Below are 19172 nucleotides of genomic sequence, written 5' to 3' on the forward strand. Positions count from 1 at the left end.
ATTATGCATATACTCTTTAAGAGCAAATTTGTCATTAAGTCTCCATAAAAAATTATTATATATAATAAATATTAGGTAAATGTACAAGTTTTGACGTGCTTGATTTATTATTAAAACTTTTGATAAAAAATTTTTTACATATAATTATATAAATGGTTATAAAATTATAAAATATAATTATCAAGTATGTTCATGCATAATCTAAACATTACACTGTTAAATGTTAATGGGTTAAATTTGAACCAATTTTTTGAGTTAAATAGTATTTAGTTATTCTTAACTACGTATGTGACAAAATTAATTTTATTATAGAAATTTTAACACAAAACATGTGTTTCAAAAAACAACCACATCTATGTGATTATTTCTTTCAACCCTATCTATGATTGAATTATAGTTACAGATATCACGTACTTTTTTCTTTGTGTATTGTAGTACACAAAACCGTAACTAGATGACTGCGATGGCGTCCTATTTCTCGTAAGAAAGGAAACACATAAAATGGTATAAAAGACGGAGCATTATGAGATCCTCCACTGATGTTCTATTACAGTAATAATTTTTCCGATAAATTTCTTTGAAAAAAAATCAAGTAAAAGATGTATTTTGACAACTTACTATGATTAAACTAACCTTTTTAAATTTTTAATATTGAAACCATATAAATATAGTAGATATAACTATACATCAAAGATAGAATATTATAATTCAGGCAGCTATAATTTGCATTCTTTTCTGTCAGTGTAACCATACACAAAACATGTGTTCAAAAAAACAACTACATCTATGGTTATTTAACCTAGTGCCATAAGTCAAAAATAAACTTAGTTTTAGTCAAATTTAACACACTTTTGTAGCTAAATTATTTAAGGGGTAACACCACTGTAGACGGCCTAAATAAAGGTTTTTTGCGATTTTTATTTGCATGGAAGGAAAAGTAAGAAGATAATAATATTTAAGGATGTTATTAAACATGTTTTTAAGTGTTCATAAAATTTTTTTTATTAAAAAATATTAAAAAATGGTAACGTTAGAGCCATTGTCGTAAGACGTGTTTATTTTAAAATGGTTTGCGGCACGCAGTAGAATCATCGTAGATATTTATCTGGAACAAAATAAAAAAAATTTTTTTTAATCTACATGAATATAGCTAGAGAAACACGTATGGAATTTGAGAAATATTTATTTTTGAGTAATTGGCAAGCATTTAAAAAAAAAGTTCCATTTTTGATGAAAAAAACGGGCAATTATTTGTCAATAAACAATGTTCTAATCAACTTATTGAAAATTCCGTGTTTCTTTTCGAAATGTTATTTTAAAAAGTGGTTAAAATTTTGATTGAAAAGAATGAAAATTTTTTCAGTTATGCTGCGTGCTCGGCTGCGTGCCGTTTTAAAAAACCATGTTTTGAGAAAAACGCGTTTAAAGTTTACAGACGTGTTTTGCACGTAAAAATATGAAAAATGTGACTGTTTGAAATTTTTTACCATTAATCTGCTATCTCAGGACCGTAAAGCATCCCTTCTTTACTCAAGCATTCTTCCTCATTTTTTTTCCGGGACGATTGTATGCTGGTGCGTGCCTCCTTTGCTGCATCTGTCAAAGACCGCTCGGCGTGCTTGATCCTTGTCGCATTGGCTTCAAGGCAAAAATTGTATGCTTGATAGCCGATATCCAGCTCCAAAACTTGCATAATCCGTAAAATATTTGTTAAACCGTCATTAAAGGTACACACAGCAATATCAGTCGCTGCACACAATACTTTTTTGCCGCTTGAATATGATTTTGGGGCCAAGTTCCATACAGCAGCATTGAAACGTTGTTATTTTGAGTGTAGCCTTCCAAACAACGATTTCAAATCATCACGGCTTAGCTCCTCGTAAATAGGTTTGATAAGTTATTAGGCTGTACTCTTCGAGCAGGTGTCGATGCGCCGTAGATAGTCGTTTTAGAGCAGCTCAACACGCTTAAGAGCGCGAAATTTCAGAAAAATAAATTTGTAACAGACGTAAGACGTTTTTTATTTCATTCTAGAAGGTTCAAAGTATTTTTTAAAGCAATAAAAAAAATCGATTTTTCAAAAATTCTACAGTGGTGTTACCCCTTAACTATTGTTTCAGTTAAAATAACTATAAATTTAGTAGGAGCAGTGGCAACTTCTAGATACGATTAAAAATAACTCAATTTGAGTCAAATCTGACACTACAGATTTAACAGTGTATCCCTCCGTAGTTACAGTGATTTTTTTAAGACCCAGGTTTTTTGATTATTTAACTTTAATTATTCGGTAAATAATAAACAAAAGCGTTCAGCTTTCCTTCCATTTACAAAAAATTGTTAATAGTATTAACTTATCAACTAAACGACGTTTCGTCAATCGTGTCTCAACCAGCAACAAACGAAAGTGAAGTACAGTCGTGAGCTAAAAGGTTGCAACACATTTTCTTTGATTGTTTTTGGAATGTAGACTTGCTTATCGAATGGCGAACGTCATTGGTTCTTACCTGTAGATCCAATCAATTAAGAATCGAACCATCGAAGAAAACGTGTTGCAACCTTTAGCTCTGTATTAGCTCACGACTGTACAGACGTGCTATCAGTGATCCATAGTATCTACCAAAGTTTTTTTTACTAAAGTAATCGATTATGTTTTTTTTGATTGTTATACTTTATTTTGATATGTAATATAAATAAAAGATTATTTTCCTTATAATATTTATAGAAATTCAGAGCTCTATTAAGCTGGATCCCCTACGAGCAAAAATTGAGTTTGCACTAAAGTTTGCAGGTCAAAAATTTAGTGCTATTTATATGCTAATTTGTTACCCTAGTCAAAATTTTTTTGCTCAAGCCGTTTAGCAACAATTAAAAAAAATGGGGGGGGGGTGCAGCTTAATGGCAAGCTGCTGGACGCTCCATACAAAAAAATATATTTACAGCAGCCCATAGACAAAAACAACTATGCTAGAATTTTTTTAGAACTATGCTAGCAATAAAATCTTAATTCTATACTAAAATGATTGTTAGATATCCTGCTACAAAAGAAATAGATTTTGGAATTTGTTGCTCGTCGTGACTTGTAAAGAAACAATCTTAGGCGCGGCGCGCGCTCTTCACGCACAAAGTAATTTTTTTCATCAAGTTATATAGGATTGAGATTTTATTGCTAGGTGTAACTCGTTGAAACAAATTACTTTGTGAGTGGAAAGCACGCGCCTTGCATAACAAAATATCTTCTTTACACGTTATAATTAGCAACTAATTCCAAAACCTGTTTCTTTTAGTAGTAGGATGTCTAACAACCATTTTAATATAGGATTGATGTTTTATTGCTAGCTGTAACTCGTTGAAAAAAATTACATTGTGCGTGAAGACTGCGCACTGCGCATAAGATTGTTTCTTTACAAGTTAAAACGAGCAACAAATTCCAAAATCTTTTGTACCAAGATGTCTAACAATTATTTTGGTATAGGATTGAGATTTTATTGCTAGCTGTAACTTGTTGAAAATAATTACTTTGTGAGTGAAAAGCACAAGGTTCGCATAAAAAAATATATGTTTTACATGTTATAATTAGCAACTAATTCTAAAATCTATTTCTTTTAGTAGTAAAATGTCTAACTATCATTTTAGTATAGGATTGAGATTTTATTACTAGCTGTAACTTGTTGAAAATAATTATTTTGTGCGTGGAAAGCACGCGCCTCGCATAACAAAATATTTTATTTATAAGTTATAATTAGCAACAAATTCGAAATTGCTTTTATTTTAGTAGTAGGATTTCTGACTATCATTTAGTATACTACTATGCAAGCACCAAATTATTTAGAGATCAGGTGACGGATGATAGAGCGCGGTGCGCGAGCTCTACGCATAATGATATTTACGAAACAATTTTATATTTATTTTGGTTTTATATGAGAGCAACAAATTAGCAAAAAATTTTAGCATAGTTGTTTTTGCCTAGAGGCTACTGTTTTTGTTTGTATGGAAGGGGGAGGGAGGGGTCCAGCTTGCCATTAAGCTGCACTCCCTCATTTTTTTTTTAAATTGTTGCTAAACAGCTTGAGCAAAATTCCGGACTAGGGTAACAAATTAGCACATAAAAAGCACTAAATATTTGACCTAGTAAACTTGATTTTTGCTGGTGGGGGGGTCTACCTTAATAGAGATCGCCTTATGTGGACGGATCAGTTTAAGAAAACGCGAAAGAGCATTGATGATGACGCATGAGAGGGTCGCCCTTCAATGTCATGTGTTGATGAAAACATTCAATATGTTCACGATTTGGTGATGTTAAACCAACGCATCATCACTAGAATGATCGTTGCTGAGCTGGGAATTAGCAAAAGTAGTGTTGAAATAATTTGAAAAAAAGTTTTAAATTCATGATTCATGCGCCTTTGTGCTTGGCGCTTACTGTGCGTAAGTTTCTTTCAAAGCACCAAATTCTCTGACTATCCGGAGAGTAAAGTTAGAGCGCGGCGCATGCTCTCCGCGTATAAACAATTTGTTTTTCAGCAGTTTGCAGCTCCAAATTTGAAATTAATTTATTTTGATACTGTGATGTCTATAAAACATTTTATAAGATTTTTACCAGCACCAAATTCTCTGACGATCTAGAGAGTAAAGTTAGAACGCCGCGCGTGCTCTTCGCGCATAAACAATTTATTTACAACAATTTTGCAGCGAGTACTACATTTGCATTTAATTTATTTTGATACTACGATGTCTAAAGAATATTTTAGTATAAGATTTTTACGAGCACCAAATTCTCTGACGATTTGAAGTGTAAAGTTAGATTGCGGCGCGTGCTTTCTGCGCATAAATAATTTATTTACAACAATTTCGCTGTGAGCACCGAATTTGCAATCAATTTATTTTGAAACTCCGATGTCTAGGGAACATTTTAGTATATAATTTTTACAAGCGCCAAATTCGACGATCTGATAACTTATTTTATGCGCTATCGCACAGGATGAATTAATAATTGTTATTATATTAATAACTTTGAATCTTATTATATTTCGATTGTTTGTGTTTTCCATGTTATTTTAGTATCGAGAACATACGAATATTGTGGTCTGTAAATATTGTTCTCGCAATGCTGTGCTGGGTATACAGTGATATTTTTTTAAACAATTATACATTTTTAATTTATTTTACGCGTTTCTTTAAGCACTACATTAGTACTAAATTCTAGTGTACTTGTTTTGTTTTTGTGACCACTATATATATTTTTTTTATTATAAGGGATCTAGCTTGTCATCAAGCTACACTCCCGCTTCCCATTTTTTGTAATTATTGCTAAACGGTTTGAGCACCAAAAATCGGACTAGGGTACTAAATTAGCACCTAAAAAGCACTAACTTTTTGACTAAGTAAGAACTTGATTTTCGATGATGGGGGTTCCAGCTTAATAGAGGTCACAAGGCGCGTTTTCTTATTCATTGATTGATCAATAATATTATGCGCAAATGCAGCTTTTATAGAACAAAGTTGCTCATAATCCGATTGATCTATCGACAAATTAAAAAACTCATCCAAAATTCTACGTTTCATGATGGACTGTTTATAAACAGTTTCTAATATTTTAAGAATTTTCTGTCTACTTTTACTTGGTTTCGTAAAAAATTTGATGTTGGTTTTTTACTCGTTTAAAACATTTTGCTTTATTTTGACCGCGCAAAAAATGCGTGCAATGAATACCCCTAGATAGACGTCAAACCAGCATACTATAGAAGCCTAGTGTTGCCATATCGGTAGAAAAATATTCAGTGCATAAACTTTTTGTCCATATCTCGTATATACACTACTTAACATACACAAGGTGTCATATAATGACAGTAACAAAATTTTGAAAATGCGTTTGATGTATATATTGTAAATCTTGAAAACTAGACGAGACCGTCAATTAATTTATGAGAAAAAGTTGATCAGTACCTTATCTCTATAACATATGTCAAAATCAAGATCATCGACGCAGTGTCGTTTAAAATAAATAATAATCAATTTTTTAATTCAGTAATATGCAAGAAATATTTTCTTAAGATGCTGATAATGATCAATTCTGTCCTGTATATTGATATTTACTTCTTGACCAATGTTTTTCAATGTTTTTTACACACATGTAGGATTTAAAAATGCAATAAAAGTATGGATCTTTTTTTCGTTCTTCCAACTAGAAAAAACCTTAATTTAACAATAAATAAAAAATCCTTTCATTTATTTCATTGATGTTTGTTTTTCTATTTGCTTTTTTTTTCATATTTTATTTTAAGCTCTTTTCTTCCTTTCTCATTCATGTTTTTCTTTTTTTCTTCCTATCTTCTTTCCTTTCTTCTTTCTCTTCATCTTTCTTTTTCTTAAACTCTTTTCTTCCTCTATTTCTTTTTTTGTTATATAATTTCTTATTTTTCTTTGCGTTGCTGTATATTGCTGAACATCTATTACATGTGATTTTTAATACAAAACAAAAGAGAAAATATTCTATTAATTATAATAAATCTCTATTTTGACATCAAAATTTCAAAATATCACATGGTAACATTCACCATTTTAAAAACATTAAAAGATTTTATATTAGTATACAGGTCATAGACTAAGGTAGACGGAGCCTTTTTACGAAGGGTTGTTGAGATTAGCGGTAAGGAGGGACTACCAGCTCTTCGGCTATTTCCGCAGCGTTCGGCTATGTTCGGGTTTATATAAAACTGGGATATGCCAGAAGAACGTGATTACGCGGAGCTATATTCAAAACTACGGTCTGAGTAATAATTGAATAAGGAATAAATGTAATAAAGGAATACATGAAATAAAATATATGTTTATTATTGATTTTTATTGGCCTTTAAATATAATTAATTTGTTTAATGTATGTCTGTCACTTAAATTTTCGTTTTTTATATAATGAGTTAACCTTATTTTAACATATAATTCTATAATGCATCGCAATAAATGATTACTAAAGAAACATTGATCATTAACATGTGGGAAAGCATCTATCTTTAATTTTTTTAATGTTATATGTGATTCATAATCTTGTTCTTTAAAATGCGCAGAACACACAGCTGCTTTTTTCGGTGGACACCAATATTTTAAGTTTAATGCTTCAAGCCATTTATTTTTTTTATTAATATCTTTTAGTAATCTAAAAATTACAAATTATTTAAATACCTTATTATTATTATTATTTAAATACGTATAAACATAATTTTTTAATTAAATAATAAATTTCTTGCAAACTTAAAAAATTAACCAATAGATATATTTTAACTTACAAATGAAATGAAAATTTTTCTGTTTCTTTTTCTTGCTGCTCCCAATTTTTTCTTTTGCAGTTATTCCGATTACTCAACCCAGATATAATGCAATAACTCATTGTAAAATATTCAAAGAAGCACGAAAGTGTATAATTGAATAATCGCAAAATGCAATGAAGCTGTATGCAGTTTGAAGTGACAGCTAAGAGCCGAATGATTCCGAACAATTCCGAATCAAACCGATGTGCTGGTAGTCGCCCCTTACCGCTAATCTCAGCGCCACCCCTGTCCTATCTAACAGTATAAGCTCCGTCTACCTTAGTCTATGATACAGGTTGTGGCCACTTATACGAGGCCACACTGTATATGGAGAAAGATCAAATTGAATTGCTTTTACACCAAAATGTTTACAAAATCAATTGTGTAGGTTGTGAAGCTAGTTACGTAGGACAAATCAAGAAACGACTTAGACCAAGAATTCGTGAATATTTTTCAGATGTAAAAAAATGTACTGAAAAAAATGTATCTCGTTTGTAAGTTTTAATCATAGGATAGAAAAAAATCACAATTTTGATTGAGAACATATTGGAATCTTAAATACAAAGCCTTCTCTTTTTAAAAGATCAATTTCTGAAACATTTTACATTAAAAAACAACAGATAGGATTAAAAAAGCAAAGTGATACGGAACGTCTCAGATGCGTAGATCCCTACTCTCAACCTTGCTTCTCCTTCCTAAACTCATGTATATTCTTCCCTATTCATACAGCATTTCGTCTTATTTTTGCACTGTTTTCCTTTGCTACTTTTGTTTTTTGGCAAATATTAACTATAAACTTCTTTTATTTCTCTTCTTCTGGTTTCATTTCTAATAGCTATCAGGTACTGATTAATTTAATTTTATTATTATTTTTTAAATTTTTGTTTTTTTTTCTTTTATAAATTATTGATCACGCTTATTTGTATTTTAAATTCCTATCATTAAATATTAAATTTAATGTTTTCCTTTTGTTTCTTCTTCCTTTTGAAAAGTTTATTTTTCTTATTTCCGTTAAATAGATATTATATTTACAGCTTAATATTTTCTAAGCAATTTGATGAGACATAAGGTAAATGTTACCGAATTACGCCGCTTTAAGCAAAAATTAATTTTTGACAAGTTATTTGAAAAAAAAAAATAAATAAATGATGTTAGGTAGGACTATAAATTTTATCTAAAGTTAATATTATAAATTAGCAAAAACGTATACAAAAATTGAAAATATATAAAAATATTTCTATGTACAAAATATTTCTATATACAAAAGAATTAAGTATGGACTGCAAATGTCCTAAATTACGCCAGGTTGTACCGATTTACACCACTAATATATACCAAATGACGCCATTCTATTTGTGTGTTGGCACTCTCTTTGTATTTTATAAAAACTATATAATTATATAATTCTTTACTATTTTATCATTTTTTAAAATATATTACTCATGCAAAACTAATATTTTGTATTACAATTCAAAATTACTTCATTTTATCTTTTAACAGATTATATTGTCGTCATAACAATTTAAGAATGAATTTAGCCATAGATAGTTAAAAGTGATAGATTCTTGACATTGGTTTTTGGGAACCGCTTTTCACAAAAGATCACATTATATGCATTTATTTACTTCGATGGGGCCCATTTAATGCACTTTGACTGCTATCTGATAATATTTAGATACTTTTATTAGTATCATCTGTGTTTTATTAAGAACACAAAACAAATTATTTGGGTCAGTGGCATAATTCAGTACATTTACCTAAAGGCGATGCTGGACTGATGGTGGAACTCATTCGACGTCGGTACTGCAGATTGTTGCAGATTTTTCTTCAACGGACTAGGGTTGCGCTTGAAGTGAAGAGTAAGGAGGATAGGCTAGCGCTTTTTGTCAAACGCATTCATCTGTCATTGTTCTTTTGACATTAGCACATCTAATGCAAGATCTCTGAACTACCATAAACACATTGCAATTTCTGCTCTTCGTACCGATAAACGTGAAAATTATATAAACAATTTTTAAACATTTATATCTCTTATACTAAAACTTCTAGAATCATTTTGCGAGTGTCGTATTGTTCTTTCATTTAATTCACATCTCGCTAACTACTTTTTTCATACACACAATGTCTAAAACTTTTATATGGGGCACATGTTATCACAAGTCGGCTGCAGAAGCCGATAATTACCCAGCAAACACCATGTTACATGTAACGTAAATGTTAGTTGTAATTTCCCACTCAACAATATAACTGTTATATAACACACTCGTTATATAACAGTTACATTGTTGAGTGGGAAATTACAACTAACATTTACGTTACATGTAACGTTGTGTTTGGTGGGTAAACTATAATTTTTTAATCAACTTTTGTTTTTCGTATCAAATTATAGCTAACGGGGTGTGTTTTTGTCACTACTTTAATTGTGTAAAAGGATTTTGAGATCTGTAAAGCCAATTCAAAGATATGAGTGTCTGAAAATAAGCACGGGTCTAGCATCGCCTTAAGGTAAATTATGTTCCGTTATTAATGACGAAAACAAATTGTAGTTTTAAACACTAACTTTTACATATCATAAAAACACATTTAGAAATCTTGCTCGGGTTCACGTTGTTGGACAGCCTACTCTCTAAATTTCGTACAGTTAAAAATCAATCGAAAAATTACATTGGTCTAATTGCCACTATTTTAGAGTGACGTTTTATTCAATGAGATTTAGAGAGTAGGACATATTTATGATGCAACAAGTTTATTGTCTAATTCAATTGAAAAAATGACAATTTTTGTAATTTGTCCTTTATGTATTACGTTTGAACTGTTGTATTTAGAATATGGTACGTCACTAACAGTGACTAGTGTTGTGCTTAAATTACTTAAAATTCATCTAAATAAAGATAAGAATTACATTTAAATATATCTTAGATAAGATAAAGATGATTTAATTTTATTTAGATAATAGATAAAAGTATATGTATAGTTTTATCTAGATAATTTTTAGATAATATTGTTATTGAGCAAAAGAATTTAGGATAAAATACGTAAATAAGTAAAGTATGTTTATATTTTTATTTCTAAATCATTATTCTTTAAATACAAAAGTTTTTCAAATAATTTAATCAAACAAAAAATATTATCCATTGAATTTAAATCAATTATACGCAAATAAAAATAAAAATTAAATAGAAGGAATATCTAAATATAATTTACATTATATAATGACTAACTAAATTTTTTGTAGAAGTTGTCGAGTTTTATAGTTTTGGGACAATTGTTATATTCCACTTCTGTTGATCTAAAAATCTATAGTTCATATTATATAAACAATTAAAAATTGGAAATGTGGCTAACGAGGGTCAACGCGGGTATAAGTGCGCAATCACAAATATTGATAATATACTAAATATTTATTTATTCTAAATTACAAAAACGAATGTTTTGAGGATGACTCCAAAATGAGTTAAAACGTTTGTTTTTGTAATTAGAATAAATAAATGTTTAGTATAATGTCAATATTTGTGATTGCACACTTATACCCGTGCTGACATATATACATAATCTTATTTCCAATTTTTAATTGTTTAAATTTTGAGAGCCCTGAACTAATTACATATTAATTGTTCTTATTATAAATCTATAGATTTTGCTACTACTAACAATAAATTTCAGAAAGCAACTTCTGAAAAAATTTATTAGGGTAAATGGTAACTTAGATGCTGAGACTAAAGACAATATTTTATTAGCGTTATTATTCGCGTTATTTTAGACAATTTGAAAAAAAATAATATTTCTTTTATCTAAGATAAATATGAAGATAATATTATAATAATCTAGATAAAGTTAAGATAAAGCTATTTCTTTATCTAGATAATTATCTAAATAATTTTATAAAGATAATGGCAAACACTAAGAATGATGGTCAAAATGTTTGATACTTGCGTTTACTTTTATTAAATTGTTATAACTAGCACTTCGATTTAGCTTGTTCATTAGCCCTATGTTTTGTAAAATATTAATAATATTCCATTTATGTGACATTGTTACATTCTACATACACTTAGCTCACGCCACAAAGGGACATAGTTTTCGCTCACCCGTTAAAAGTAACACGCTATAAGCGCCAGAATTAGAACATTTTTATTCGTCCAGTCCTTGGGTGTGTTAACATACTCAGGCAGAAAATTTGCATTATTTTAAAAAGCCTAATTTGAAAATTTATGCATATAATAAATTTTAGAAACATTTCTATTACAACATTTCTTATCACAAGATTTTAGAAATATTTTGTTACAACATTTCAGATGACAAATTGAGAATTCTTTTAGAAGTGTTGTATGAAAGATTGAAACTTTTTTAAAAGCTCTCTGCAACAATCGGTGATGTATAGGAGGTCCCTAGAAATTATTGATAGATTATAATATAGTCAATAATTTTTTATTGATGATAGAAGTTATCATATTTAGAGAATAATCATTGTCTAATAAAGTATTAATAAAAAATTTGTTATGGTATAATAGGATGCTGAGAATAACAGTTAGAAGAAGAAGTCTACCCTAGAAGATCAGCCCGTGATGCTCACGAAAAATAAGTTGGCCATCTCTTTAATTAAAGTTGTTTCTAAAAAATTCAAAAATTCTTCATTAATCTCTAGTAACATCCCCATACCTAAAGAAAAGTCGATAGATTTATTATATTGGATGAAAATTTGTAGATTATAATTCTCATGTAAGATTTCATCATATATTTATATAACAAGTTACCTAACAGGGAATGAATGATACACGAGTATGTAACATATGTATATTATTATAAGTCATATAAAATCAAATACAAATCAATACTAATAATCGGCAATTATATTACAAAAAAATAAAAATAAAAGATGATTCAATCTATATCTGATCAGATATCAAAAAACGATCCTATCCATTAGATATTAATTGGCGAGGCAAGGCGAAACAATATAGCGGAAACTCTATCTTGCGACAGAAACGCGTGAATCAGTAAAACCTCTGCCCGAGAAAACGAGAAGCGAGACATCACACTCAGTGCATTGACCCAGCTTACGGTAACCCAGACAATTCTCCGCCACGCCGCCGCGCGAAGTTGCACCTGCTTCGCCCGGAATTACCAGCACGAGGGATCGTGCGACTTCCTTCTTTTTTCTTCCCTTTTTTCTCATTTCTCTGTTTGCCGTACATTGAGGGAATTAACTTTTCATTCGTTTGTTTATTTTTTTTTTATTCTATTTATCCTGTTCTTCGAAATCTACTCTGAACCATTCTTCGGAGTCTACTACGTATTTGTTTATGACAAATACAAATATATCTCCATAATTTTGTTCCGCATTCGACTGTTTCCGAATTAATTCATGCTTGATTGCAAACAGATTCAAGTATGAAAATTAAATGCATTGGATAGCGAAACTAACGCGTAAATGTGCAAAAAACTTCCACGATTATCAAATTAATCGAATAAATATAACATCGAGCATGAAACGTTATTAGAAAAAAGTTATAATCAAGAAGACAGCACAAGCAAACTCTTTTGTCTTTACTTTCTATAATAGTTGTAAAATTCATATATATGACGCCATCAATTTGTCTTATTTGGAAAGATAAACATAAGACTGAAATTTATTTATTCAATACATGAATTAGTCTTAAGGTGACTATTAGTTTTAATATTAAATTAATATTATTAGAGAAGGAAGTATTATAGCTACCGTGGACATTGTGACTAGCCCTATTATTTCTATTATTAGGTGATGAATTCTAGCAATTGCTTAGGGAATTATTCGTTTAGTAGCACTCGTTTTTTTAATGACGCTAATATGCCAATACACAATAGCTGATTATTATAATTGAATTATTTTTATTTTTGCGTACTTCAAAACTTTTTCAAGGTACACTTTAGCACTTAATTACTCATACACTTCTTTATTGGTTTTTAAACTTGAACGTATTATATGTTGAATGTATTTTTTTGTAAGGGAAACGCGCAGTTATTAGTTAAGAGGTCTCAGAAGCTTTGTAATATTGCAAAATACTGCATTGTAGAAAGATTTTAAATGATTTTAATGTAAGATTTTAATCAAGATAATTGTAGATATACTGCAACAATAACATTAAAAAAAAAAAAAAAAATAATCTTAGAGTTATTACAAATGTAATAATACATAATTGAGATGTTAAAATATCTCTGCAGGATAACTAAAAACTATGTTCTGCGCTATCAACAATATTTCTAAAAGTAGATATTTTGCTGCAGTTGCAATATTACAGCTACATTGTAATAGCATTTTGCAACGTTTCTACAATGTTGCAATGAAATATTTCTGCAATGTTTCTCTAATCTTTTTCTGCTGTAAAAATTGTTGGATGACCATCGACTTTTAAAATAGCATTGACTTTGATTTGCCGAAGATGGTCTTGTCATAAAATATATTCTTGTACTTCGCACTTATCTTTTAAATTTTGACATCTTGAACAACGCGGCAATGGAAGTTTCATGAGTTAAATCATTGAATTAAATATAATTTCCAAAAAAGGGAAGGGGGAGGGGGGGGAGGAGTTATCAATGAAAATAAAAATAAAACAACTGTGTTCTTTACAGACTTGGCGCAGATACGAGCGTTGGTCGAATCAACGGGGATGTTGGATGGATCTACATGCCCATCTTGCGAAATGCCATTTGACAAAGGAAAAAAACGTCGCCTAATTGATTCCTGTGGTCACGAGCGCTGCTATTCCTGTTTATTTCGCAATGAGATCTGTCCACTCTGCCTGCGTGATTACGATTTCAACGACAATGATGACAGGTTGGAAGAGCAATCTCTCGGGAACGTTTGCTCGGCTCCAATGTCCACCTATGCGTCTACGGATAGTTGGCTTGATGAGCCGTCGACAATGAATTCTCTCAATAACAGCCCTAGACTACGTACCAATATCACTACGAGGGATAATCTACCGTTGCGAATTATACACGTAAGCATGTTGTTTTCTACAAGAGAAAACACAGTCTTAATGGAAAAATGTTGCCAAAAAATTTTTTAAAATTTTATTGATATTTGAAATTGAATAAGTTATACATTTAATCCTACGGGGTAACTGAATACGATGGTAACACATTTTTATCTATTTAAACTTATAAGAAAATTATCAAAATTTGCATTAAAGCGATAATTTTTCATAATAATTTGCTTAGTGACAATTAAAGTGCGATTTTATATAGATATAATATCCACATATTTACTTCCACTCTACCAAAATTATGGGGATTTATGGGGAATTATGGGAAATTATGGGAAATTTCGGTAGAGTAGGGGTAAATATCTGGATATTATAGCTACGTGAAATCACACCTTTATGTTTCAATTACTTAACTACTCAAAGTATAGTAACATACTTTTTATCGCTTGTATCACTGAAAATCAAGAAAACACTTGAAAATAATCCTTTAAAATGTTAAATCTAACATAGCAAAATCAATATGATATAATTAATTCTCAGCTGACACACTATATTGAATTCGATATTTTCCCACACATGTACGCCACCCGATCATTTTTAATTGCGTATACCTCTGTATATAATGCATAGAATTTGAATAATTTTTTTAAATCGATATGCTAAAAAAATATAAATAAGTGTGAAAATCAAGAAGTTGAATATATATTATATTTGAAATATTTAGGAGAAAAGGGAACAAACTCACGAAAAAAAACGATTTTTTTTAAATCATAGTTTTGAGAGAAAAACATTTGGAGAGATTTTTCCAACAGATTTTAAAAGGTGATTACGCATACTTTAAGAAAAATATATTGTTATATTGATTATCTTCAAAAAGTATATTTATTCTGCAAGACGAAGTTAAATGGTTTTTTAGCGTAAGAAAAGATTAATTGTGTATTATAGAAGAAATCATTTATTTTTGATTATAAAACTTGAAAAAACATAAAATTTAATAAAATATATATCCCGCTTTATTATTATATATTTAAATGAAACATTTTTTTCTAACTTTTTCCCATTCGCTCACTACATCGTCTCCTATACACGGCATACGCAGAAACGGATTTTTGTTGGTCAGAGTATCAAAATAAAGTTCAGTTAAACAGAACAAATTTAATGACTTGTCAAATCAACCACAAATCGAATCGACAAATTGTTTTAACATCGGATCAAAAGTATATTGATGATTATTTTGATCTTGATTTGAGATTTTACTTATAGACGAATGTACACAAAGTTATAACTCACTTTTATGAAGAAAAGGGAGGAATTGGGAACAAAGAATAACAAAATTAGTAGTTATTTACTATAGGGGACCCAGCTCCCCAAGCTCAATCATGTTGACCTTGATATATATATATATATATATATATATATATATATATATATATATATATATATATGTTATAGAGGCAAGGATACTGAACAACTTTTCCTTATAAATTAATTGGCGCTTTTGTACAATTTTCGAGATATACTTAAAGAAAGAAAAAACCGTTTTTCTTAATTATTTCAAAAAATATTGATTTTACAAAAAAATATGTCAAACAAAAAATGAAGCCTGTGATAAGCTCTATAAAAAAGATTACATATATATATTTTACCTAGTTTTAATACTTTAGTCATTAGAGTAAGAAAACCGTTTTAAAATAAGTTTTTTTTAATTTTCAATATTTTTGCGTGAAAAGTAGATGCTTGGGCGGGGGAGGGGCTCAGCGCGAAGTCAAAGCGTTTTGCATGGATCGAAACAAATGTCAGAAGGGGCAAGGTCTGGGCTATAAGGCGGGTGAGCCAGAACTTCCCTTCCGCTATTTTCCAAATAGTTTTTAACCGAAACAGCAACATGAGGCCGAGAGTTGTCATGGTGAAAGATTATGGATTCGTGTTTGGTCGTATATTCTGGACGTTTTTCGGCTCTCTTTAAACGGATCAATTGTTGCCAGTAGAAGTCTCCCGTGATGATTTGACCAGGTTTTAGTAGCTCGTAGTGGATCATACCCTTCTGATCCCACCAAATGCACAGCATTATCTTGCCACCATGGATATTCAGCTTCGGCGTTGATGTTCCCAATTGGCTGGGCTTTACAGATTTTTTGCGTTTCGGGTTGTTGTAGTAAATTTATTTTTCGTCCCCCGTAATATTTCAATGCAGAAAAGATTTCTTTTTGTACCGTTCAAGCAACATTTCGGACATACAAAATTGTCGTCCGATATCTTTCGGTTTCAATTCGTATGGGACCCAATTTCCTTGCTTTTTGATGTATCCCGCGACTTTGAGTCGTTTTGAAATAGCTTGTTGATTAGCTTTCAATGTTTTTGCGAGTTCTTCTTGCGTTTGACACAAATTTTGATCGACTAATGTTTCTAATTCTTCATCTTCAAACTTTTTCAGTTGACCCGAACGTTCTTTGTCTTCAACACTAAAATCACCACTTTTAAATCGCCGAAACCATTTTCTGCAAGATTTATCCGATGGTGTAGATTCACTATACACTTCCACAAGCATTTAATGCGTTTGAGCTGCACTTTTCTTCCAATTGAAACAGAAAATCAAAATTTCTTGCAAGTGGTGCTTATTTGGAACAAAACTCGACATTTTCAACGCAATGAAAATTAAACTTATGCAAAACTCAAAGGTTTGTAAACAATATTTGGTTAATAGATGTTAACACTGCACGATACAGCAAAAATCAACTGTCGCCGTCAACCATTTATAGCACGTAGAGCCATCTTTTGAAAACAGACTGAACTAAGTTGTACACCCAATACAACTCGTAATTTGAGCCTGATGGCCTACCCCTCCCGCAACCACCTCGTCATTAGTGGACCGACTGGGGTAGGTTACGTTAAAAAAAATACCGGGAGGGGCTGCGGGGGAGGGACGAAGCCCCTCCTCCGCCCAAGCATCTACTTTTCACGCAAAACTATTGAAAATTAAAAAAAAAACTTATTTTAAAACAGTTTTCTTTCTATAACAACTAAAGTATTAAAGCTAGGTAAAATATGTGTTGTGTCCGTTCGGCCGAGCTTGAGAAGCTGGCCGAAGAAAGATCTATCGATCAGACAGAAGAAGCGCGGCCGGCTTTTGTTCGGTTTCAGGACGCGGAGCCGTCAAGATATATTCTGTATAATTCTGCTACGATTTTATTATATAAAGTTCCACGATTAAAGCTTGTGTTCTTTTCGTAAAGAGTGTTTATTCATTTTGTGTTGCGCGTTCGAATGTCCTAGCGCGAGTGAAGTGTGTGCCCGTATCGTCGAGTACAACAATATGTATATAACCTTTCTAATAGAGCTTATCACGGGCTTCATTTTTAGTTTGAAACATTTTTTGTAAAATAAATATTTTCTGAAATGATTAAGAAAAACTGTTTTTCTTTTTTCTAAGTATATTTCGAAAACTGTACGAGAGCGCCAATTAATTTATAAGGAAAAGTTGTTCAGTATTCTTGCCTCTATAACATATGTCAAGGTCAACATGATTGGAGCTGGATCCCCTATAATAAATAATTACTCCATACTTTTTTCTCAAATAAACTTTTTCTTCTTATTTTCTTATTTATTTCATCGGTACACATCGGTCACGTAAATTCGCATAATCTTGTTCATCGTTTATTATTTTATTTTCAGCAGCGAGGCGCGACAGAGAATCTCTCGTTGACTACAATAGCTAAGGATCTAAAAAGTATGGCTTCGGTAGACCCTTCTGTCTCTCAAGATCGGCAAAAACTCAAAATGATACAAAGTACGTCAAATTGTGCGATCAAATCTATCTTTTGCGTCAAAATACAAGTACATATGACAAAACATAAAATCGATGCCACAGGTTGTCCCACACCATCGAATCAACGAAGAAGATTTTTCCTCAGCCCAAAAATGCTCAGAAACTCCTTTGCCGTCCAGAGATCTTCGAGACACGCAGCATCTTTGTCCGACCCGGTCGCAAATGACAATCCTTCTACATTGTCAGGTACAAACTTTCTTTCGTAAATTAACTGTAAGTTCACACTGCTCTTCTCTCACGAAGAGAAAATTTCGCGACTCGAGTCGTTTATCTTGATACACCAAAAAAATTGCACGCCTGTATACAGTTTGGATGACATCGTCCTTGGAAGGAAAAGCGAGATGGCCTGGCGTTGTTTTGGGAAAAATCAAGTCTCTATGGAGTAGTAGTCAAGGCACAGCTAACGATGGGCTAAATCAGCTTATCGGCTCGTCGAATAAAGTTGCAGGCAGGAAGAGTTTTTCTAATCCAATGTTATATCATATCTAACGAAATACGTTTGCTTGGAGTTTGCAAAAAACATAGAGGAATAAGACTTCTCACGCGTGCGAGCATGAACGTTTGATTAGTGCCAATGACTAGCGCTGAAAAAAATATTTCTTTCCGATAACACCTCTTTTTTTGTAATGTCTTTTTTTTAAGCATGACACATAATCTTAGAACATACATACATGGAAGGGGATTACAGGTACAAAACATGAAATCTATATGTGTACAAAACAAAAAAAAAGCTGTAGAATCCCATTTATCTGCAATGCGCATGCCCCGATATCATTATTGCTATGATGACTTATCATTGCAAATATTTGCAAAATATTTAGAAAAGCAAAATAAACGTCACGTATTTTCGTATTCACGTATTCTTATTTTAGGTTATAAGAATAATATGCATATAACAAAATTAAAATTCTAATTCTTCGTACATCCGCTAAACATTTATGATAACTTTCTCAAACTTCAAACTGTAATCATGGACGGTATGCTTGCTTAATATAGACAAATAGGACTATAACTTTCTCTCTCGCATAACAATGTTCCACTCATTTTCAGACCATAAAAAACAATACAATACGTTTTTCA

At 31.1% G+C, this 19172-nt stretch overlaps 1 protein-coding gene across 14 annotated transcripts in view; it reads left to right on the forward strand.

Annotated features, from left to right (window-relative positions):
- Positions 1–19172, forward strand: part of LOC105193606 (protein TANC2) — a 160432-nt gene that overhangs the window by 83366 nt on the left and 57894 nt on the right. For 11 of the 14 annotated variants that reach the window (XM_039458190.1, XM_039458189.1, XM_039458177.1 and 8 more), the window contains 4 exons: positions 13911–14281; positions 17939–18053; positions 18135–18278; positions 18400–18540. In XM_039458190.1, coding sequence (XP_039314124.1) covers positions 13911–14281; positions 17939–18053; positions 18135–18278; positions 18400–18540 — 771 coding nt within the window. The remainder of the gene's footprint in view (positions 1–13910; positions 14282–17938; positions 18054–18134; positions 18279–18399; positions 18541–19172) is intronic. The other 3 variants (XM_039458181.1, XM_039458187.1, XM_039458188.1) reach the window with 3 other exon arrangements.

This window comes from Solenopsis invicta, chromosome 16 (assembly GCF_016802725.1).
Source record: "Solenopsis invicta isolate M01_SB chromosome 16, UNIL_Sinv_3.0, whole genome shotgun sequence".
In the NCBI taxonomy this organism is placed as follows: domain Eukaryota; kingdom Metazoa; phylum Arthropoda; class Insecta; order Hymenoptera; family Formicidae; genus Solenopsis; species Solenopsis invicta.